The 23,385-nt window shown below is 39.0% G+C and overlaps 2 protein-coding genes across 3 annotated transcripts in view; one reads left to right on the top strand and one right to left on the bottom strand.

Moving 5' to 3' along the window:
- Positions 1 to 9,195: 9,195 nt before the first annotated feature.
- kics2 (KICSTOR subunit 2) lies at positions 9,196 to 14,270 on the top strand. The gene is made up of 3 exons (XM_041977452.1): positions 9,196 to 9,681; positions 11,373 to 11,661; positions 13,114 to 14,270. Exons 1-3 carry the CDS (start codon positions 9,450 to 9,452, stop codon positions 13,931 to 13,933), a joined length of 1,341 nt encoding a protein of 446 aa, XP_041833386.1. The 5' UTR covers positions 9,196 to 9,449; the 3' UTR covers positions 13,934 to 14,270.
- A 3,666-nt stretch (positions 14,271 to 17,936) lies between these two features.
- LOC121634638 (SLIT-ROBO Rho GTPase-activating protein 1-like) overlaps positions 17,937 to 23,385 on the bottom strand; it is a 52,714-nt gene continuing 47,265 nt past the window's right edge. For both annotated transcript variants that reach the window (XM_041977448.1, XM_041977449.1), the window contains exons 22-23: positions 21,857 to 22,190; positions 17,937 to 20,148 (exon numbers count right to left, since the gene is read on the bottom strand). In XM_041977448.1, coding sequence (XP_041833382.1) covers positions 19,687 to 20,148; positions 21,857 to 22,190 — 796 coding nt within the window. In that variant the 3' untranslated portion in view covers positions 17,937 to 19,686. The remainder of the gene's footprint in view (positions 20,149 to 21,856; positions 22,191 to 23,385) is intronic.

Genomic DNA, 23,385 nt, shown 5'->3' with positions numbered 1-23,385 from the left:
GGATTTAACTAACGGACCGACTTCCGCAAAGAGATTCCTGGAGGAAATCCAGATTAAAAAAAAAAAAAAAACTGTAAACAACACAGTATCACTTAATTATGATGAAAATCACACTTACTGTTGATAAAAATTTACATATTTTTCAGTTTTTTTTAAAAACGGGATTTTGTGGGTAAAAATGGCTAATAATGCCCTCTACATGTAAAACCAGAGAGGTTATCTACATTAGTGGTTCCCAACCTGGGGTCCAGAACCCCCCCACCCCCCCACCCCCCAAAGGGTATCCCCCACAGGGGGTCCCCAAGGCTTTAAACATTCAGAGTCATTGCAATTAATGTTGACACATTGTCCCTATTTTAAGAAAGAAAAGTAAGGTAAATGTTGTTTATTTAACTTTGGCATTGTGGGAGGACAGTACTCAGCCAGAATACTTTATTTATGGTGACAATCTCACTTTTGAAAGCATAAAACCAGCATGGGTTCAGCACACAGTGGGGAAGGGGGGTCCATGTTTTTTTAGTATTTGCATGTAGGTTGGTCCCCAAGGAAAATAGGTTGGGAACCACTGATTCACGAGGTAATTTCAAAAACCCCACAGCCCCTCTCTCCAGATGCAAACAGATGGGTTCTCGCCTTGCAGGCATAGAAAACCACGCCCACCAACTCATGTGAAGGGATGTGAATGTATATGGTGTAGATTTGCTAGTTTCAGACTTCTATTCTTTCATAGAGTTTCTGATTAAATATTTCTACAATGGGATGGATTTGTGCTTTTGAAGGATGTAAAAGTAACACCAGACTTTATTGTTTACCTGCTGATCCTCATGTAACCAGAGACAGCAGCTCAAATTGTAGCAGTGGCAACTTAGAGCAGCACTTCCTACACCTGCCACAACCTGCTGCGAGTCTCCACAGCTTTCCAGAGCTGCTGGAGCTGCTGACAGGCTAGCGTAACAGCTCTAAAGGCTCAGACTGATACGGTTCAGGTCTGTAAATCATTTCTGCCTGTGTGTCCCAACATGCCCACTCTCCACCCCGTGATCACCCCACACCTTCCACCCACAGACTGTTTATAAAAGATGGACAGAGCCTCCGGGACGTCACCCATCGTTCCTGAAGAGCTGAACTGAAGCTCATTGGGCGGTTCCCACTGTCGCCATCTTGGCAGTGTCAAGCATGTTGTCATTCCAAAAATGGACAAAGAGGTGGAGCTGAGAGGGGGACTGTGAAGGTGGGGGTGGATGATTGACACCCATCAAACTCCGAGCTGCCTGTGGCTAAGAGCTAACCGAGCTAACCCGGAGCTAATGGTAGCTAACCAGTTAACGGAGGTAGCGCGCTGTTAGCCAGCTAAAAACCGCGGTTGTGGTGCACTCTCCCTTCTTGCCACGGATATCAATCAAAAGGACACACTCCTAATTATGCCAAATTTCAAGATTAAATAACATCCAAATGGATGAGTTATAAAAAAATCCACCCCCCTCACAGTTGTCATGAAGGTAAACTTGACCTATTAATCTTCAAATGGATTTTTGTACCAGGCCTTAAACATGTTTATTTCTGCTGTGAAGTTGGTCTTTTTAACATGGGAGTCTGTGTGGATTTGCTCTGTTTATGAGCCAGCCCCTAGCGGATGAGGGGTAAACTGTATTTTCTGCACATCTGCATAGACTTCACATTTCACTGCCGGAGGTTGCCGCTTGCTCCCTAACCCTTGCAGTTTCAGGCATTTTTAAAATTTAGTGTGGCAGTGGGTGGAGTTACGCAAAAAGTAGTAGTTACACTTTAAACTGAAAGTACCAAATATTACACATGGGGGACATCAGCTCATTCAATTAAAGATTTTGCTGAAAAATAAATTCACTCAGTTTAAAATTTTTGGTTTAACCCTAATCTTGAATAATATAGGATAATTACTTTGTTGATTCATATTTCATTTCAGAAAATCTGCAAAATAACAGCAAACTTGAGCTTAAAATAAAATTTACTTATTTACTTTTGAATCTTTAATTATTATTATTATTATTATTATTATTATTATTATTATTATTATTTCTTTCTCTGTTGTTTTTTTTGTTTTTGTTTTTTTTACTTGAGCATCTTTTGTCAGTTTCCATACAAGGATAATTTTAAATCTCTCTAGTTTCTGCTCTGTATTCTCTCTTCAATTAAGCTGGCATGATTATGCAACCTCTAACTTCTAACACAGGGATCATCCTCTCTGGACCTCTTGGGCCAGTGTCCTGCAGGTTTTAGATGTTGACCCACTGCAACACACCTGACTCAAATTACGGGGTCATCTACAGGCTGGTGCAGAGCTTTACAATAGGCTGTGAGAAACATCTAAAAACCTGCTGGATACTGGCTCAAGAGGTCCAGGGCTGGTGATCTTTGACATAAGCAGAGGCTTTAAAAAATGCACATTAACTGTTGATATATTAATCTAATGTATCCATAACTGCTGACTGAACAAGGCTGCTAAGACAGCAGTGTCAGTTGTAGAGATAGAATTACAAGGTGCCATTATGTATTATCATTTTGCATTTTCTATTCATGTAATAAATATGAGGGAATCCTGGTTAGAAGTATTTTAGGCAACAAATATTTAAAAATATATGTTACATAAAACATGCAAATTGATTACATGGAAAAATATGATATCTTACTTTGAGAAATCAGGATAAAACACAAATAGAAAGAAAGCCTCACCATTTTTTCTTGAATTTCTGAACCCCTGCTGGTTGTCACAAAGTTTAGAATGGTGCAGAAGATGTTCCCTGTAAGCCGGGATCACATGGGAAAAGTTTTCCTTCTTGACAGCAGGGAAAGCAGCAAAGCACAAAAAGAGCACTGTCTCTAATTTGCACTCTTCCCTTAAATTTAAACACAAGCTCTGTTCTTTTAGCGTCAGAAAGTGGAACTAATTCTTCAGATCATCTGACATTTAAAATCGAGCTCCACCAGCTGGTCAAAGTTATCATGTTGCTGTGAAAGATCTCTACATTTCCTGGAGAAAAAGCTCAGATTTTTGTATGACTGCCCATTAATTTATATCAGTTTAATAATTTACAATTTTTGTCAGGGATGAATATTTTATTCACGTTTCTATTTTTGTTTTTTCTTTCTTTCTTTTTTTTTTTTTAACTATTAATTAATTGATTCCTACAGAGGATGAAATTTTGTTGTTTTGGTGATTCTTATCCAATAAAATATGAAAAATAATCATATTTTCTGGATAAATAAGTCTGAAATTTATGCCCATGGTTGTGATTTCCAGTTGCATTGGTACTGATGAGATAAACAATTTTATATTTCTCTCAAATATATTCTCAGTTAATTCATGCATCATAAAATTGTGTACAGAAATGTATCCCAGGGGTTAAATCCTTTCAAATCTGGTGATTCTCTCATGGTTGATCTGAAGCTATTAGGTTAAAAGACTCTGTTGTAGGAGCTGGCCCAAGTCTTTAACTAAGTTGCTTATTGTTGAATGGATCTATCATCCTGTATCCTGCCGACTTTGGAGATCGGCTTTTACTTTTGGGCCACTTGACAGTTTTTAATCTTACTAAATGGATTACAATACCATGATGCTTTCCCCATGGGGGTCCTCCACATTGGGAGCTATGACTGCTGAGACTGCATGGTTGTTGCTGTGGTGATTGTCCTTGTGTGGGTAGTCAGGATCCTGCACTGCAGCCCTATGGTAGTGTGGCCCTGATCTGCCCTGGTGGTTCCCATGGTGATGACCTCTTTGGTCATGAGGGTGGTGCACCCCTAGGTTATCCTTTCCTCACCTGGTTCATTGGTGCCAACACATGTTATAGTTTTTTAGTTATCTATCTATCTATCTATCTATCTATCTATCTATCTATCTATCTATCTATCTATCTATCTATCTATCTATCTATCTATCTATCTATCTATCTATCTATCTATCTATCTATCTATCTATCTATCTATCTTGCTCTCTCTCTCTCTCTCTCTCTCTCTATATATATATATATATGTGTGTGTGTGTGCGTGTATAGGTATTACATATGCATGTATATGTATATGAATATATTTATGTATAGATACTTGTTTTATTACTCCTGTGGTTGTATTTAATTATTATTTATACTTATTTGCATAATTGTTTTATATATTTTGTTATACTTTCACATTATTATATTCTTCTTATTTTTATTTTTTCCTGATAGTGTAACAGTGCGGGATGTAATGGAACTTCTATTTTTCTGAGGAAACCATCCAAAGGGATTAATAAAGTTGTTTCAAGTCTGAAGTCTGAAGTCTGAAGTCTGAAGCAGCCTTACAAATGAGTACAATTATTTGATGATAAATAATTTGGCTTGTTTAGAAGACAGTTCTCATATAGTATCTGCACCAGTGAAAACGTGTGCAGCTTTACTCTAAAACAAATGATAAGATCCTCAAGGCTCAAAGAGAGTTTAGAAATCCCAAAGGAAGCTCTGCTTTGCACAATCTGCTTTTTCAGTTAGGTTGGTTAAGTTGTGGAATAAACTTGTTTTGTTTGGTTTGTTTTTTGTTTTTTTTTTAACCATGCCAAAGATGATTTTCTGTCATGACAGACAATAAAGTTTTTCTGCTTCTGATTAATGTGGGACTGAATAAATTGTTCTGAGGAACCAGTGCTGTCAACATTAATACATGGACATTGCAGGTGTTATAATTTTATTTTATTATTGATTTTTTTACTGTTATTTTAAAAGCTGTTAATAAATCCATGAGAAAAAGTGAAGCTGTTCATTAAAGGGGGAGTAGGTTTATGTACTGATATTTTATAATTTGAGTTTTATTGTTTAATTGTATTTGCACTGTTATAATTTAACTGTATTTATTTGCTTACTTGTCTGTCAGATGAAAATTAGTCAGTGGCTAAATGTGATACAATGTATATCTTCTACCCTGAGATAAATGTGTTTTATGCATTGAGGTCAAACTATATGTAATTTGCTATTTCTTTGTCTTTTAATTTAGCCATCTGTTATAAATCACAAATTCTGGGAGATGCGTTTATACGCTATCTTATGTTAGAGGGCTTTTACATTTGCTCGTGTGATATAATCTAGAGGTTTCAGACTGAACAACTTCAGTGTTTTCTATTAGCAGTATGTGCTGGAATGCTCCATCCAGACCACAACATAATCTAACATATAAATCTTTCATCAAGCTGAAACAGCTAGAAAACACCAAAACATAAACTTAACTCTGTCTATATGTGCATATGTAATTTAGTTAACTTTTATTTTACCAGTAGAGTTCTTAAGGTGATATATGATGTAAGCAAGCGAGAAAACACAGTATGACATTGTGTTAGGAAATGTGGACCATTTATGTGTTTTTACACTTTTACAAAATGCCATGAGCATAATTAGATACATTTTTCTCAGTAACTGGTGGCAAAAGCTTTATTTACAACCACAGTGATCATGATTTCCAACAATTTTAATGAATGTGTCCTCTGGAGTTTTGAAAAACTCTGTACCGCTTTGCCAGATTCAGGGTCATGGGGAAGCTGGAGCCTATCCCAGCAATTAGCAGACGAGAGGCAGGGTACATCCTGGACAGGTCACCAGTTCATCACAGGGCCAGCATAGAGACAAACAACCACTCACACTCACTCTTAGGGAGAATTTAGAGTGACCAATTGACCTAACATGCATGTCTTTAGATAAACTTCTATTTGGTAAAAACCTCAGTCTTACTGTCATTCACTCTGGTATGTTGTTTATTGTACAGGTTCTGGATGGGATTTGGATTTAGACTGGCTCTAAAGCCACAGCAGACCCTAACCCTATCGGGAATTCCCTCTTTTACAAGGATCTTCAAAGCTTCCTCGGTTTGACTGTTTATGGTCTGAGCATCTTAAGAAATACATAAGAAAATGGAAAAAAAACAAAGAAAAGAAAAGAAAAAGATTTCTGCATTCATCAAAGGTGGTCAAGAAATTGCTGGCAGAAGACAGTTTCTACACACATGTTGGAGAGTCCAAACCTAAATCTTATCTGGACTTTGTTGAGGAGACCAAGTCCTTAAACACCTGGAGATCATAGCAGAGGTGCAGTTTATCATCTGCAAGCTTGTTAGTGGTTATAAGAAATGTTAGATTGCTGTGATAGCAGAAAAAAAGGCTTTCCACTGAGAAGTGCTATCATCCTGGACAGGGCATTTTTAACCTTGTAAAACCAAAGTTCCCCTAGCTGGAGGGACTTTTAGAACAGATGGTACCAAACTGTGCAAAAATGACTATTTTGGATGCCTCACCTGAACTATCTGTTCCAGTTGTATTCTGCTTTGCTTTATCAGAGCTGGCCTTTGCAGAGATGATGTTTGTATGTTGTACTAATAGAGGTTTACAGCCATGACTACATCATTCCAAAGGAATATTCAGCCTGAAAGTGGTTTTCTTTTTTTTCTTTTTCTTTTTTTTTATTTTGTAGGGAAGCCTGAAACTTTTCTTATTTGTGCGATGTGCCATCATTTATTCTTCACCAGTAACATATATTGATATTTATACATCATAGCAAATCTCACAAGCATTTCTTTTATTAGGACTCCATTTTATAAGTTTTCAAATAAACCTCATAGTTTATATTAATTTTTTTTTAGTATGAGCCTCTTTCTTAGCGAAATTAAACTTCCAACTTCCAATAAAATTTCCACCAAATCCATGAAGATCCAAGCCGAATTTAATGAGCTCTTAAAAGTTACAGACTGTAAGAGGAGAAATTATCTGTTTATTTCTGAAAACAAAGATCCATCTATTTAGATTTAAAGTGAAATTCTTGATATAAAGCTGTATTTCTTAAATAAATAAATAAATAAATAAATAAAATGGAAAGACTGCAAATCTTGAAGACACATGCATGAGGGAGACAACTGGAAATCACCTACCGACCAGAGATGAGAGGATGAAGATCAGAGGAGATGTGGTGTGAGCTCGTTTTCAGACAGCTGACACTTTTTAAGATGCACAGATCCACCCCTTTGCAGAGATGCAGAGAGTTTTGCATGCATGCACATGGTCAAGATTCATGGGAAGTGTAGTTGTTGAATGAGTTCAATTAAAATGATGTGTGTATTTCAACCTTATGTAAATCAGTTCTGCTGTATTTAGAAAACAAACAAATTTATTTAAATAAATTGAACCAAGTTTTAAATTAAAGAATGTCCTCCAATGTCAACATGCATCCACCTCTTTGAGTCTAATTTAACCTGATTGTAATGCATTTAATAGTGAAAGGGTGGACTATCAGACTGAAATCCTTTTGTAAAACTGTGCTGTCAGCACACATTAAAACAAATGTAAACACAGCTACAAATAAAATTTGACCTTTGGCTGATGAAGATCTGACATTTTCGAAGAATAGGATTTATATAGTTGTGGCTAAGAGAAGCCCAACAATGTTACTTTTGATAATTAAGCTAACTTTCTAATAAAATAAGGACCACTTCGCAGAATCATCATATGACTGTGTGCACCACCTTGATTTCCCAGGATGTTCCCCTGGAAATGCAGCTGCTTCAAATTAGAATGAAATAAATTCCCAAAATTGAAGCAGAAACAATCTCATTTGCTCTGGCTGTGTGGGCTGAGCCAGAAAAACATAAATTAGAAGAGATCTGCACACATGAAAGGAAAAGGCAGAGGTTTGGTCATAAAAATGTAAGATATGGAGACATCACTGTTGATGTTCTTTGCAAAAATGTTTGATGAGACTCGTGAAAGCGTACTATATCTCATTATGTATTAAATACTGTAAATGTGTACTTTGGAAAAGTATGCAGACATCTGGAGAAGATGTGTTCTGCAAATTGCAGTTGTCTACACTAATTTGTAAATGTTTACACCAATGCATGGATATGTGATTACAATTGCAAATATGTACAGAAACATGTAAGCATCTAATAACAATCATAAATGTGCACTGAAATATGTAAAAATAGATTTAATGTTGGAAATGTTTTGATCTATATATTCACATCAATTGCTTGTTAATGTTGTTGTTGACATGGTGAAGACGACTTGATAAAGCATCAGAATGAGGAAGAAAAACTTACGAGAAAAGAAAGAAAAGAAAGACTTATGAGTCTTTGTACCATCTTCCAATGGTTACTTCTTTTTAGGATAATGCACCATGTCACAAACCTCAAATCATCATGCATGTTCACATGTGACTTGTGTACTGATTTACTCCACATATGAATACGCTTCAGCAGGAAATTAAGTCAACATGAAGTAAACATCTATAGTTTTAGCACAGAAGATGTGGAATACCTCTGCTGTGACAATACACTCATTCTTTAAGCTAATTCCTGGAAAGTTGTAGCAATAAAATTTTAAAAACAAATCCAAACTCGTTCCCATGACTTGGTGTGATGATACAACATTTTTGTACATAAAAAATAAAAAACCTTCAAGGAGAAAAAAAGTTGTGAACCACTGCTCTTATCTATATATATGTACAAGTATGTCTATATGTATAACTGTAAATGTGAACCCCTTATTTGTAACATATAGAACTTGAGATATGTAGTGCAGCCTACGTGTGTATTGAAAATTGTAAAGGTGAACCCTCAAACATAAATGTGTATTAAGAATTGGACTTTCATCTGCAAATACATTAATGCACTGTCTGGATTACAAATGTGCACATTAATCTGTAAATTAGTACTGAGAGATAAACCTTGTCTACACTTGTTTGTAAATCCATGCTATAACTTGTAAATCTGTGTAATTTATCTGCATGTACAATATATTGTGAATGCATACTCTGATTTATATGAGTGGTCTGAAAAGTAAATCTGTAACTGTGCATTCAGATTGTACACACAAATACCAAAATCTGTACTAAAATATGCACATGACTATATGTATACAAAGAAGTGTAAATGTGTACATTAAATGTAAATGTGTTTGCCAATGTGTAATTATGTACCATTTATTAGGTTAAACACATATGTCATGTCATCTGTGCAAATATATCTTCTATGTAATTTCTGTAGTTATAAAGCAGAATTTAACACCATTTTTCATTTCGTGGGCTTACTGTAGAACAATTTACAGGTTTCCTTACATTTAACATGTTATTACAAATATTCTAAATATGAAAATGTAAAAATTTATTTCTCCACAAAAATTTGGTACTGTTGACTTTCCGTACTGTTTACATCCGGTGTAGCCAATATGGCGTCGAGCAGATGAGCAGTTCGTAAGGATTCAGGCTCATTGTAAAATAATATTATTTTTGGCATCAATATGAATGTGTTAATTTTATTATAATGATAAGTTTCTTCAAAGTCAGTAGACTTCGTGTATTTTGTTTCGAGAAAATTATATTTTCTTTCCCGGATTTCATGTTGCTTACACGGTAAGTTAACTCCTAGCTGCCCCGACAGGCAGCCTCCGGGAGAACCTGAGAACCATGACGGAGGTAGAGGAGCTGCGGCCCGTCCCACGGGAGCGGGCCATTCTAGAGAGCTTCTTCACACAGCTTGGCATGTTTTCTTTCGACCGAGCCAAGGATTATGTGGAGAAAGAGAAGGACATCAGCAAGAGCGCCGGGGCCATATGGTGCGCGCTGCTAGCTGCTCTGGCTCACCTGGCCGCCGCTGAAAAGGTGTACCACAACATGACATTCCTCGGACAGAAGATAGGTAACGTTGATATATATATATATATATATATATATATATATATATATATATATATATATATATATATATAGCAATCTGCAGCTAGATTGCTGCAGTAATTGTTTTACACTAAGTCCCCATGTTTGATATTTCTAAGTTGTAGATAAACCGTAGATTGTAAACTTTTAACACTAGCGAGAATCCCCCCATCCTCTTAAAAAAAAAAAAAAAAAAAACTAAAACAGCCTTGACTCATTTAAGCATAGACTCCATTAAATCACTTTACGATCTACTGTTGTATCTGCCACCAAACTGTCAGTCCAAAAAGTTGCGCAGGGTGGGCCTCCATGGATAAGACTTGTGATTCTAGCACATCCCATTGATTCACTGTTGGACTAAGACTTGGAAACGATGGAGCCCAATTCAGTAGGTCCAGCTTGGGTAGATCATCCTGCTGAAAGAGGCCACAGCCATCAGTAAATACAGTTTCAATGAAGGGGCTGAAACTGATAGGTGGTGTGTCAAAGTAATATCCACATGAAAGGCAAAACTCAAATTTCCCTGTTGAAAACTGATCAAAACATCACACTGATGCTACCAACTTGCCTTCTTCCCATATTGCATCCTGGTGTCGTGTCTTCCCAAAGGAAATAACACTCACAGACCGTGCCATCCACATGATACAAAAGAAAATTAGATTCTTTAGACCAGACCACACTTTCTATGCTTCACTCTACAGATGCATGAGAGTCCTGGCGAGACATGCATATGCATATATGCTGGTTTCCTTCCTTTGACCATTTTTAGGAGGTGCTGACCACTTGCACACTTGGAACATCCTACAAAAGCTACTGATTATTGTGTTTTGAAGATGTAATGGCCCAACCATCAAGACATTGGAATTTAGTCCTCGTCAGTGCTCATATTCTTTGGCTTATCCATCAGCTTTAAGGACATAATAGCCGTATTCGGCCTGATTTATTTCCCCTCTGCCAGGTAGCATTTTTAAACAGATAAACAATGTTTTTAACTTTACATGTCATATTGTTATGGCTGATCTGTGTTTAATTGGGAATATGTTAAGAACTGAAAGTCCCCCGTCAGGTATTAAGACAAAATATAGTACAACACTTTTATATTAACAACAATGCTTATTTATTTATTTATTTATTTATTTATAATCAATGTTTTGATTATTGATTATTTAGATGCTGGAATTTAAAGGTATTCATTGCTACATTATAATGTTGCAATCAGTCTATTCATCCAAAGTTAATGGACTGTTTACAAAAGCAGCAAATAGATGCTGAAAGAAAATTAGTCAATCTATTTTTAGATTTTTTTAAAAAGAAAATACAGAAAATGTTATTTCATTTCAAATATTCTAGAAGTTAATAACTTTCCTCATCATAAATATCAGTATATCAAATATTTTCCAATTTTGGTCTGTTGGTGAATGAAAATAAGACTGAAACTGTCCAGTTTTACAACTTTTCTTTACAGATATATTGTTTAACAAAAAAAAAAGACGAAAAAATCAGCAGATTATTCAGTAATTTAGAATTAGATTTGTAAATAGTCAGAGACAGCATCATAAATCCAACACCAGATGGCGCTGTAGCACATGAAGCTAAGTCATGCTCGTCTTTAGGTGACACACAGTCCTCTGCTGGTATCTAAGCTTCAGCTTTCCTCTAATCCCCTCTCTGCAGGCGGCCAGTCTTTCTTCAGCCGCAAAGACTCCATCCGCACCGTCTACACCTCCCTGAACAATGAGCTCAGAAAAGTGGCGACAGGGCGCCACAGCCAGCCAGGCTCCTCTTTGTCCTACCTGGAGGACCTGCTGTCTCACCTGTCGGAGCAGCTCTGTCACTTCACCCAGGCTCGCATGGAGATGGCCGACCTGTACGAGAAGCTGCACTCACTGGGCAGCCAGAAGAGCATCAACTCAGAGGAGCTGGTCACCACGCTGGAGGCCATCATGCAGAAATACAGCTCCAAGTGTGTATCTGAGTACATCTACCCAAATGAAAACTATAAAACATAGAACAAATTAGTTGAGTTTCTGGTGCAGCAACTAGCCTCAGTTTGATTTAAATGTTCAAAACTTGAGATATTTTTGCTTTAAATTTAAAGTATGCATTTAAAACTTCCTATTCCTTCACTGACATTTTAATCTAAGCTGCAATAATGCCACAAAATCTTACAAAGGAGAGAGACATATTGAGGTTGCTGCAGGAAAACTTTTGCATAATCCAACAAAAACAGTATTCTAGCTTTTTCCACTGGAGTGTCCGCAAAACAGCATCCAGCAACTGGAACACAAACTGAGCATCGAGCTGTTGACTGAGCAGGTCACAGTGTGACACACTACACGTCGCCACTTTGACCGTGCACTGAGGGGTGAAGGTGACAGGCTCAGCAGCAGACCTGCAGAAACATTTGAGCACCAAATGCAGTTTGTGGTTCAGAAATACACATAGCAGCTCAGACTGCACCTGTCAGGTTGTGGTAAATTAGGTCAGCCACTGAGAAGATAGATGCACTGTACTGTCTCCACAGAGAGAGTTGGACTGGACTCTAGGGCCCTCATTTATCCAACATTTTGTAGAAAATGTTCTAAATTTATTCTTATTAATAAAATGAATAATGTACATGAGTACAATGAACTGTTGATAAATTCTACATGTTACACAACCAACATGCCTATTCATGATCATTTGCATTAATAAAACACTCCCTATAAACCATATACAGTAATAATACATTCCTATAAAAAATCACATAGAAATTGCTTGTGTGCCTCCTTTGAGAGGGAAAAAGAAGTGTTTGCTGCTGAGACCGAATCCAGCCAAACATTTATAAGGTGCATTGGATCCATAAGGGAAAACAATGTGTTTTACATAAATCAAATATTAAACATGATTTGAGGCACATTTATAAAGGTGCAAGAGCAGAAGATGAGCATATTGTGAAGCCACTCTATGTTCTCCCCAAGCAGATCAGTGCTCTGTCTGTAAACTAACTTGCTGTGGAGATCTGTTTGCAGAATCACCAGATAATGACACATCAGCAATGGCAAGTTTTCAAATACCTGACTCACCCGTTTTTTTTTCCCTCAAAGTTTTGACACAAGTTAGTTTAAAAATATACATAATTATTAAATAAATGATTATTTTGAGGGAATGTGGATGTTGGATTACCTTCTGCAAATCAGTGCCCTCTATTTAGTTTCCCTATTCTACCACTAGATTTCGTGCCTAAGCAGGTCAGGTCTTACACACTAAATACACTCAAATCTGTGTGTAGCCATGGTGGCTAAATTAAGATCCACATCAACAGGTTATTTTAATTTTAACTGTTTAATCAACTGTAAAATCTCCTGACATGGAGAACTGATCAGTATAGGCACAAATCTGTTTTTAAATGCAAACTCCTCTTTTTTTCCTTCAGGTTCCACCATCCCATCCTGGGCCGTGTGGAGGAGGGATTCCAGACCGAGGTGGACGTGGTGACCCAGCTGCTACGCTGCCAGGCCCAGGTGTCGGAGTGGCACTTCCTGCCTGCCCTGCTCAGCCTGCACAGTGCCCACACTAAGCTCACCACCTGGGGTCAGCTCTTCCAGCGGCAGAAAGAGACCCGCAAGAATCTGTTTGGTGGTCAGTCCCAGAAGACTGTGCAGCCTCCTCACCTGTACCTGTGGCTGCAGCGCTTCCAAGCAGCGCTGCTCGCCAAGTTCAGCTTCTACTTCCACGAAGCCCTGAGCCGGCAGACGGCTCCGGCTGACATGAGAGCGCTGACTGCCCGCACCACACCGGACTACCATGGAAAGATCTCCACCTTCATACGCAAACACGACGCCAGCAATGTGTCGCTGGTGTTTGACAACCGAGGATCAGAAAGCTTCCAGGGCCACGGGTACCACCACCCGCACTCGTACCGGGAAGCACCGAAGGGCGTGGAGCAGTTCCCCGCTGTGGTGTCGCTGCCATCGGGAGAGCGGCCACTCACGCACTGGCCAAACGTCATCATGATGATGGGTGATCGCGCCACTGAGCTCAACACTCTGGACAAGGTGGTGCACTTCTATGACGATAAAGTGCAGAGCACGTATTACCTGACGCGACCTGAGCCACATTTCACTCTGGTGGTGATCTTCGACGGCAGGAAGTCAGAGAAAGACCTGCACATCACTGCCTTCCTACAGGAGATCTCCACCTCTCTTAGAAACTCCAAACCCTTCAGCATCCTCAAACCAGGGTCAAAGGGCTGAGCAGCAACAAGAAGAAGAAACACAATGAAACTCCACTCAGATCATCAATTGCAGCTCGATGCTCCTCTCGTGTAACGTATTTTCTAAGGTCCAACTTCTGCTTGAGTTCCGTTTGAATCTCTTAGCCAAAAATGTTTTAGACCAAAGACTCAACCAAGATTCAACTGACCTGTGAATTTTTTTTACCTTCTGATTGTTGGACTCTGACAGAACCACAAACCGAACATCTAAAAGCCTTTATGTAAAATTATTTTTAATTAATTTGCATTAACTGTTTTACCAGCTTTTTATTTGTAAATTGCTGCACTTGATATAACTTAATAAAGTTTTGGGATGATGTGGGATGGCATCACGTCACATGACAAATTCTTTACTTCTTAAGGGGAGTTCACCATGTTGGCAAATTTAAAAACAAAGGGAATAGCAGACCTCTCATCAACGTTTGCCTTCACCCACCACCCAAGATACATATATCCCAAAGAATATTGATATACTAAATTGAATTCAAACTACCTTCTGTGAATTTGTCATTCTTTCTTTGGCTATGAGAGGAATCACCTATACGGGTCCTCAAGGTTCACTGTCCTGCAGGTTTTAGATGTTTCCCTCTGCAACACGCGACTAAAATTAAATGGATCCTCAACTGCTTGTCAAGTTCTGCACAAGTCTGCTAATGGCCAGTTCATTTCAGACCGGTGGGTTGTAGCGAAGAAACATCTAAAACCTGCAGGACAGTGGTCCTCGAGGATCAGGTCTGGTGATCCCTGAGCTATACAAGTACTATGTTTACTACCTTTGCAGTACCTTAAAGATAATAATTATAAAAGTAAATCTATTTTAGTAAAAAAAAAAATGTGTATGACAGCTGTTTAGAAAAAAAAAGGTGTCCACTGAATGAATGCAGTCTTTCTGTGCTGTAAACAGGTTTCTGACGAATGGCAAATTCATGCAAAATAGATTTAGCATTCAAAATTAAATGGAACGGGTTTCTTGTAGATTATTAGTTAGGGCTGGTCTTTTTTAAAGCAGGAGGACAGAAGATGTTCTCAGAATGCAAAGACAACAGGAGGGTTAAGAACAGCAAGAAGATAAGTTAAACGCACCCACAACCCTCTGACATTCATGCATGATACGCGTACATGTACACACATACACAAACATTTATTCATACCTATATATGCACACATGCATACATATCAGCTGACTTTTTGCTTTGTATATTTGTATACTATTATTCATGAAGTTATAAAAATAGGACAGTTAGATTAGCCATTTTAACCATACTTTAAAGCAAGTTAAAGTCTATATCAAAGGATTGAAAACTCAATTGACAGGAGCCCTTATTCTTACAAATCCTTCTCTTTATACCTAAGTGTTTTGTTTACTTCCTTTCTAAAGTGGAAAAGAATAAAGGAACAATTAACCCAACATCCAGTCAAAACTCCAGCTAGCAGGTTAAAAAAATGTTGCACTTGCGAACAAGCAATCTTAGATCTTGAATAAGATTTATAACAACTCAAAAGTCCACAGAAAATTCCGAAGAGTCAGAATTGCGTCCATACCAAGCAAAGTGGGAGCAGAGGGACATCCAAGACCCTGCTGAGCAGGTAACTGCAGTCTGACATACCCACAGACTTACCTGCAAGCTGCTCAGGCTTCAGCATATTCCCGTCCACCCCACATGAGGAGGAAATGGAGATCACCATCACAATTTAACCAGCAGCAGTTGATCTATCTGATAAATCAGGTAGATCAAGGATGTCTGAAATTGGTCCTCAGTGGCCACCGTCCTAGAGGTTTTAGATGTTTCATGCGGAATCACACACTTGAACCAGTTTAATGGTTCACCAACATGCTTGGGCAGAATTTGACAAAAGGGTGTCGAGGAGATCCATTTAATTTGAATAAGTTGTGTTGAAGCAGAGAAACATCTAAAACTTGCAGGACTGCAGCCCTTGAGGACAGAGTTATGACATCCCTGAGGTAGATGATCTAAAGACAAGGCTGCAGAAAAATCTGTTTCTCTCATGAAATATATTATATAAATATGACAATAGAAGTAGAAATTTAAAATTTTTTTCTAAAAATAGACCCGATAAAAAAGAAAAAAGCCAAATTACATTAAAACTAAAGACAAGCACCACTGTGCATGTCTATAGAAATAAAATATTGTGTGTGGAAAAATTGTGGCCACCTAGTCTGCCTCTAGCCTCCATAGAGGCGTGGTCATATTTGCATGATCACACTCATCTCTCATCCCTCCTCATCCCTCATACACTGCATGCTGACACAGTCACTGAGTTTTCCAGTGAGTTTATACACTAAGAGATGCTTTTGTTTAGGTTTATTTGTTTGTTTGTTTCTCTGGTACTTTGGTTGTTGCTGTGATACATGTTTGTTTTTTCTTTTATTTTTTTGTTTGTTGTGTTGGTTATTTTTTTTAGGAACTCCTCATGATTGTCAGCTTTGTTTTCCTGTAAAAGGTGTAGGAAATTCTCTGTTCTGTAAAAAGGTGTAGCAGTTGGTTGTCGGGTGTTAGGTTGTATTGAAGTGTTGTTGCTTCTATCTATTGTATCTTTGTCTCCTCTTTTTTCTACTTTTCTTTTTACTTCTCGTCACTTTTGTCATTTCTTTCCTGTTCACTCTGGTCAGGTCCAGCAAGATTTCATAAATTCCAATATTCAAAATAAATAAATAAGATTAAAAAACAAATCAGATTCTTAAGAGGAGCCTTATACCCATAAAGCTACTTTTGGCAAAGCAACTTTATTCGGCACAACACAGCAGGTAGACCATCATTCTGCTGCTACCATGCTGGACAGGACAAGTTGAAAATAAAAAAAATAAATAAAATGTGGCACTGTGTTTTAATAATTTATGTATCAGAGGGTTTATATTACAATAATAATCTTCCTCACCAAGTGGAGATATTTGCAACAAGTTCAAAACGGTCCTTAGAAAGATAAGCTGGTTCAGGGGTGCAGGTTCTGAGCTTGATGTGATAGAAGGGGGATCTGTTCTGGTTTACTGTCTGGTGGTGGTATTAGACTGGATCCTTGTGTGGCTACTCCACATTGTGAGCTGTCAGGCTGGAGTGGGGTTTGTCTTGGCTTGATCTGTCCTTCTCATTTCCAAAAATGTATTAAATATGCCCCGTTCTCTTCATTATTATATCTTCTGATTGAAAATCAGACTGGTTACAGGCTATACTTTTCCACATGTTCATGCTATAGCTAATTTAAAATCAACTAACAGCCTTGCTAAACTCCTGTTTAAATGAAACTGGATCAGGTAGTTCAAGCTTAATCAGTGCTAAGCATCGTGGATACTGGAGTACTCTTTATAGTTTGTTTTCAGGGACAAAATCTCTTCTAGAAACAAGCAGCTAAAAGTAAATATCTTTAAAGTATGATTAATTAGGAAACTACCTAAAAATCTGTGAAAGTGACCTGTCAATCACCTGAGGAGGCACCTGGGGTGTCCAATGAAATTTCAGAGGTGGCCCATGCCACCATGGTAACCCCTCTAGCTCCACCCCTGGTTTCAATTTGGTGTTTACAACCCATACACATCTTAACCTACATATGCAAACCCTGGCAACAGCTATAACAGTGATGTTTGTGTTTGTGTTGCAGAAGCTACTGAGCATGATGTGGTTTTTACAGCAAAACCTGTAAAACATCCAAAATCCACACAAATGTCTTCTTTTTAGTTCGATTCTCCAACGTCTTCTTCTGTGCATGTTTACACTTTTACGTGCATGCTCCACGTCTTATTGTCTGTTTTTGCTGTATTTTGTATTTCTATGTCAGTACTACAGCACCACTTACAGGCCTGGCATCCATCCATCCATCCATCCATCCATCCATCCATCCATCCATCCATCCATCCATCCATCCATCCATCCATCCATCCATCCATCAACTGGATGTAGCCCAAGTTTCCTCTTCAGGAGCAGCTGAGGGTTAATCTGGTTTAAAATAAAGAAAGTTTAACAATGCACTGATTTACACAGAGGTTTATTGAATGCTCAACAAAAACATTTAAATAAAAGGTTCAGTCGGTGAATGACTTGAGTGCTAATTTATTCAGGTTTATTTATAATATAAATACAACACATTGATACAATCCATTTGGCTATATGAGCTTAACTTCAGGAAGCTCAGTTTTCAAATACAGCAACACTAACAGACAAAAACCGTTTCCATTATTATCAAACACATTCAAAGAAACCTCCCTTTGAGTTAAAATGCACCAACATGTTATGATGCTACATGCCAAGTACACGATCCTATACATCAAAGTGCAATGTCACAATGGGTTAATGCTAGAATTCATAATTCAGTAATTTACTAAACACTATGATTATTTCATTCGGAGTGCTGCTGCTCTTCGTTCAGGACATGCGTGAGTGGATTCACAACTCTCAAAAAAGACAAGGATTAAAAAAAAAGGCACTTTCACATACATACACACACACACACACACACACACACATTTGCATCCTCAGCCATCTCAGCACGTCATGTTTCATTTAAATCACCACACTCACAGCCCGGTCGGAGGCCACATTCAGTGTGCTGTAAAAGTGTTTGTTTTTCTTTTTTTGGGCGTTTACACACAGAGCCCCACCCTGTTAGCTTATTGTGAATTTAAGGTTAACCAGTGACTTCAGTGTAACAAGCAGGTAAACCATTATTCGGACACATACATACAGAAAGTGGCATGCTTTTTGCACTCGTACCATTTTCCCAACTTGCACTCGTGTGTTCTGGCACTCAAAGGCAGGCATGAATTATCTATCCTCTATCTATTCTAGTGCTTCTGCACTTACACGGGGAGCAGAACAAGGGGCAGACAAGCAGGACGCGCACATGTACACACAAAATTCAACTTGCACACGCTCAAATAAACAAGAACGAAATCATACACACACCCCGACGACCCAGAAAAAGCTCCCTCCAGTTTTGAGGCTTGCTCTGGCTGCGAGGTTTCCTCAGACAACACAAGAAGGCTGTTAAAAAGCTGAGCGAGCCGCCTCACACAGCAGCTCACTGAACATTCAGTAAGATGGCTGAACAGTCGTTAAAAGCTGAAAACATTCATTTAATAGCAAGAAGTTGGTAAAATAAGTTTCCTGTCACTGACGACCTCAAGAGGCGCTTGAGGTGCGAGTGAGCTTAGCAGCTGAACAGAGTGAAAAAAGAACATAAAAATTAATTATAAGTCATCCAGACGTTGAACCATCGTTGTGTCATCCTCTTAACCAATCGAGTCACTCATCGCAGATACAGCAGCCAATTGGTGATAGCCTCTTCGGCTAGCATGGGCCTATCCTCATGACATTACAGCCAACGTTCACGTCACTGAAACTACATTTTACTGGAGCTGGACTACACTCCCCATGTCCCTTTGACGCAGGACAGGAAGCTCCGCCTACGCTCGGTCCTTTATCTCTGCATCAGCAGTTCTTTTAGCTATCCTTTGATAAAATGCTTCAATACATGGAGAAAGTAAACTCCTACACACCAAGAGAGTACACACCAACCTGACGACATATAAATATCATGGCATATCATATCATAGGTCATGTCATATATTATAGTTTATTACTACATTAAAAGCCTTTTCATCTGTCCTACTGTTTCTACCCTCATGTTGATTATAATCATTAAGCAGTACCCTGATCTCCTCTTCTGGCCCATTTTTGGCCCGGGTAGGCCTGATTTGGCCTTCTGTTGGCCTTGTTTGGCTCACATGGTGCAGGATTTGTCCAACGGTGGAGGCAGAGGTGGGGTGCTGCTCTTGGGTGGGACCATAGGTTTGGGCCTCAGGGCAGGGGGCCGCAGCGGAGCCCCGATGCGGGCAGCTGCCACAGGCTTAAAGGAGCCCAGGGCGTCTGGAGAAGGGTTGGTCGGTCTGGGAGGTCCAGGTGGGGGCCCAGGGAGTGGACTGATGGGACTCAGTGGACTGAGGGGGCTTGGGGTGCCAGGGGTGCCAGGGGTTCCAGGGGTCCCGGGTGTACCAGGGGTTCCAGGCGTGCCTGGTGTACTAGGGGTGCTGTGGGGGCTGGGAGACTCGGAGGAGCAGGTGGTGACCGGGCCGTTCTTCACCTGCTCCAGAGTGTCCAGCACTACGTCTGGGGCCGGCCGGCAGCCCTGCCGTTCCAGCTGCCTCAGCTCCCCGAGGGCCACGGTCACCGTCTCCTCGATGTCCTGGTGGAGGGAAAGCAAGGATTAAAGGGAAAGTTCACAGATTTTTAAATCCAACCTAAACCTAAACTTTTAGGGAGCAGACATTTTAAAAGTGAATATTTAGAATTTGACTATAAAATTTCAGTTAATTTTAATATATTAAAAATTGACTTTTTGGCCCCTAATGTGCATACAAAAAAAATAAAAAATAAAAAAGGGTAAATGGAAAGTATCTGATAGAAACAGAAATTAAACTTAAAACTATTTTCATATAACAAGTAATCATTTTGAACATTCGTTTGGCAAAAACTCATGGAAGTGACTCTGTACCATATTTCAGTTTAAAATGGACTAACAGAAATGCTTTTTCATTTTCAGAATACAGCTGCATTTTTTGACTCATAAATAAAATAAATAAATAATACAAACTGCATTTTCATTTTCTTCTCCAAGACTGCTCATTTTGTAACATAATTAAAATAATAAAGAAAAGAACATTTAAGATTTAATTTTCCAAACATTCCCCAGCAAATAGGAACCAAAATTCAATTTGAAATGTCAAATTTGAAAAGTAATATACATTAGCAGAAAGGCTTTTTCATTTCAAGGTCATAGGTGCATTATTTGACTCATAAATAAAATTAATAATAGATCATCCAAACTACATTTTATTTTCAACTTCAAAACTGCTCTTTTTATGACACAACTAAAAAGAAAACGTAACAGACATTGCTTTTTCATTTTCATGTCTGCCCAACAAAACATGTTGCAAAATTCAGTTTGAATTCGCAATCCCAGGCGGAGCAGGACAGTGGCGGATTTTAAAACATTAGCTCATTAATATTAGTTCAAGTCATGCAGTTCTCAGTTTCTTGCTTAGCAACCACAACCTTTATGAGTAAAATGAGAAAGCAGCTGTGGCTTTTATTAGTACATTAGCTTTAATTTAGACACAGCATAGCAGAGGCTAACAGAGAAGAACAATAACCAACTGAAAAAAGTTATTTACAAAATCTTAACCAAGCCATCACTGCAGACTGACATGATTTGACTCAGCTCCTTATGATCAAACGTTGTTTTCCAGCAATAAAGAACACATCCGTCACACACACCAAATGGGGTTTCTGGAGGTTGCAGGACTGCAGGTTGTGGTTTCATGACTGTGACCACAGTAACACTTTCAGCACTGTTTATGTCCAAACATGCAAAAATGGTTTGAGTGAAGGTAACAGTACAAGGCAGGGTTGCATGAGCTCTTTATTACTCTTATTGCTGTTAATTCGTACTCCTACGAAGTATCTATTGTGAAAAATGATGTTGCTAATGTATCAATTCTGAAACTGCAGCCTCTGGTACGGCAGACAAACCTCTGTTCCAGGGATCTCCAACCCTGGTCCACAATGTCCACTGTCCTACAGGTTTTAGATGTTTCCCAGCTGCAACACAACTGATTAACATAAAATGAATCTCCGACAGCTTGACGTCAAACCTCTGCAGAAGCTTGTAAATGACCCATTAATTTGAGTCAGGTGTGTTGCAGCATGGAAACACCTAAAACCTGCAGGGTAGTGGTCCTTGAAGAACAGGGTTGGTGATCACTGCCTTACGCCACACGTGATCTGGTTTACAATGGGTAGGATCACCACCACTTCATGCTGCGGACAACTAATGGCGCAGATTTAATATCATGTGAACACCAGCCACAACTTGTGTATGTGTATTTGTCTACCTGTGCAAGTGTGTCAGGGTCCATCGCTCTGGATCGAAGGGAGTCGCTGAAGCTGTGCTGCCCGCTGCTCGAGCGCCGAATAGGCGTGTCCTCTGGCCTCCGCAGCGAATCATGACGGCTCACCGTCATGGTCACAGCGGCAGAGCGGCGGCGGCGCTCGGGACTGTCTAGGGGCGGAGTCAGGCCTTGACCTCTCCCCAACAGCAGCTCTCTTGGGCTGAAATGACCTGTCACAGGTGGAGAGCTTCGCTCCATCACTCCTCCGTTACCATGGTTGTCGTTGGAGCGGCAGAGAGGGCGGCGGAACAGACCGTCGGTTCGCTTCCTCCTGTGACTATGTCATCAGCAAAGATAACCAGAATTAGCTTTCGGTCAAGTTACCTGAACAATAAGCATTAATCCATTTTCTTGATTTTATTAATCTTCATAAATGAATTGGTTTTCTTAAACATACATTAAAGTTATGTGACTGAGGTTTTATGGTTTATAAGACAAACGACATTTTAAAACATCAAGCTGTTTCAACTATCCAAAACAATAAAAATAGAAAACTACAAATCAGATTGAAATGATTCCCATTACATTTAAAATGACCAAAACTGCTCAGTCTACTCTGATCAACAAATTATTAAGTATTAAGAAACATTTGAGGCAATACAAGTTTTTTTTTCTGCTTAGCTACTGTTTCTTTGAAAACTCTAATATAACAACCTTTTGTTACTTTGATGGTATCACATATCATCCAACTCTTAATCTACGCATACATTTACCTTTAGTCTCATTATCCAACACAACAGATTAACACTGAGTTTTGTTTTCTGAGCAAAATAAGAAAACTTTGATGTATGAAACGGGATGTAAAATAAAAAGTAAACAAACAACAATCCAGACTTCTAGGAAGAGAAAAGGTTAATAAATAATGAAAACTGTTATGAAGTGAAAGAGGGATGGGAAAGGGAAGAGTTAACAAGAAAATAGAATTGCTCTGCAAAGAGAGTCCAGCCACAGTTTCAGTCAGTCCTGATCTGAGTTTACAGCAATGAAACTTCAGCTGTTTTTCAAAGAAAACTACAAAAACTACATGAGATCCTTCATTCCGTACATTCTTTCCATGTAGATGGAGACTTCATGGGGGGTTTGAGTAAACCAGGTGGGTCACCAGAGCAGTGGGTTGTCAATTAGATGATGGGTTCCACACCAGTCGATTTTAAAATTGACACCAGTGCGGATGTGAGCATCATTAGGGAGAAGACCTACCATTCACTCATCCCCAGCAGCCCGCTGGAGCCTGCGGACATGACACTGGACAGCCCAGGTGGTGAGCTGCAGTGCATTGGAAATTTCCGGAACACTGTGACCTACAAGGGTAAGACATACCCACTCACTCTTTGTCATCCAGGGGCCTACAGTAAATAATCTACTCAGCAGGCCGATGTCAGTGAAAATGAATCTAGTGAGAAGAGTGGAAGAAACAGCGGTTAACAAGGAACACAGCGGACATGTGGAAGCATATGGGGTGCATGGGACAT

Source organism: Melanotaenia boesemani, chromosome 23, assembly GCF_017639745.1.
Source record: "Melanotaenia boesemani isolate fMelBoe1 chromosome 23, fMelBoe1.pri, whole genome shotgun sequence".
NCBI lineage: Eukaryota > Metazoa > Chordata > Actinopteri > Atheriniformes > Melanotaeniidae > Melanotaenia > Melanotaenia boesemani.
The sequence above is the reverse complement of the archived record's forward strand: the minus strand, read 5'-3'. Positions and strand labels throughout refer to the sequence as shown.

Bases quoted from the DNA above. Each gene is read 5' to 3' on its own strand.
- kics2 (XM_041977452.1), top strand. From the start codon at position 9,450: ATGACGGAGGTAGAGGAGCTGCGGCCCGTCCCACGGGAGCGGGCCATT. The intron at 9,682-11,372 runs GTAACGTTGATA...CCCTCTCTGCAG, and splicing joins ATTCCTCGGACAGAAGATAG to GCGGCCAGTCTTTCTTCAGC. The intron at 11,662-13,113 runs GTGTGTATCTGA...TTTTTCCTTCAG, and splicing joins ATGCAGAAATACAGCTCCAA to GTTCCACCATCCCATCCTGG.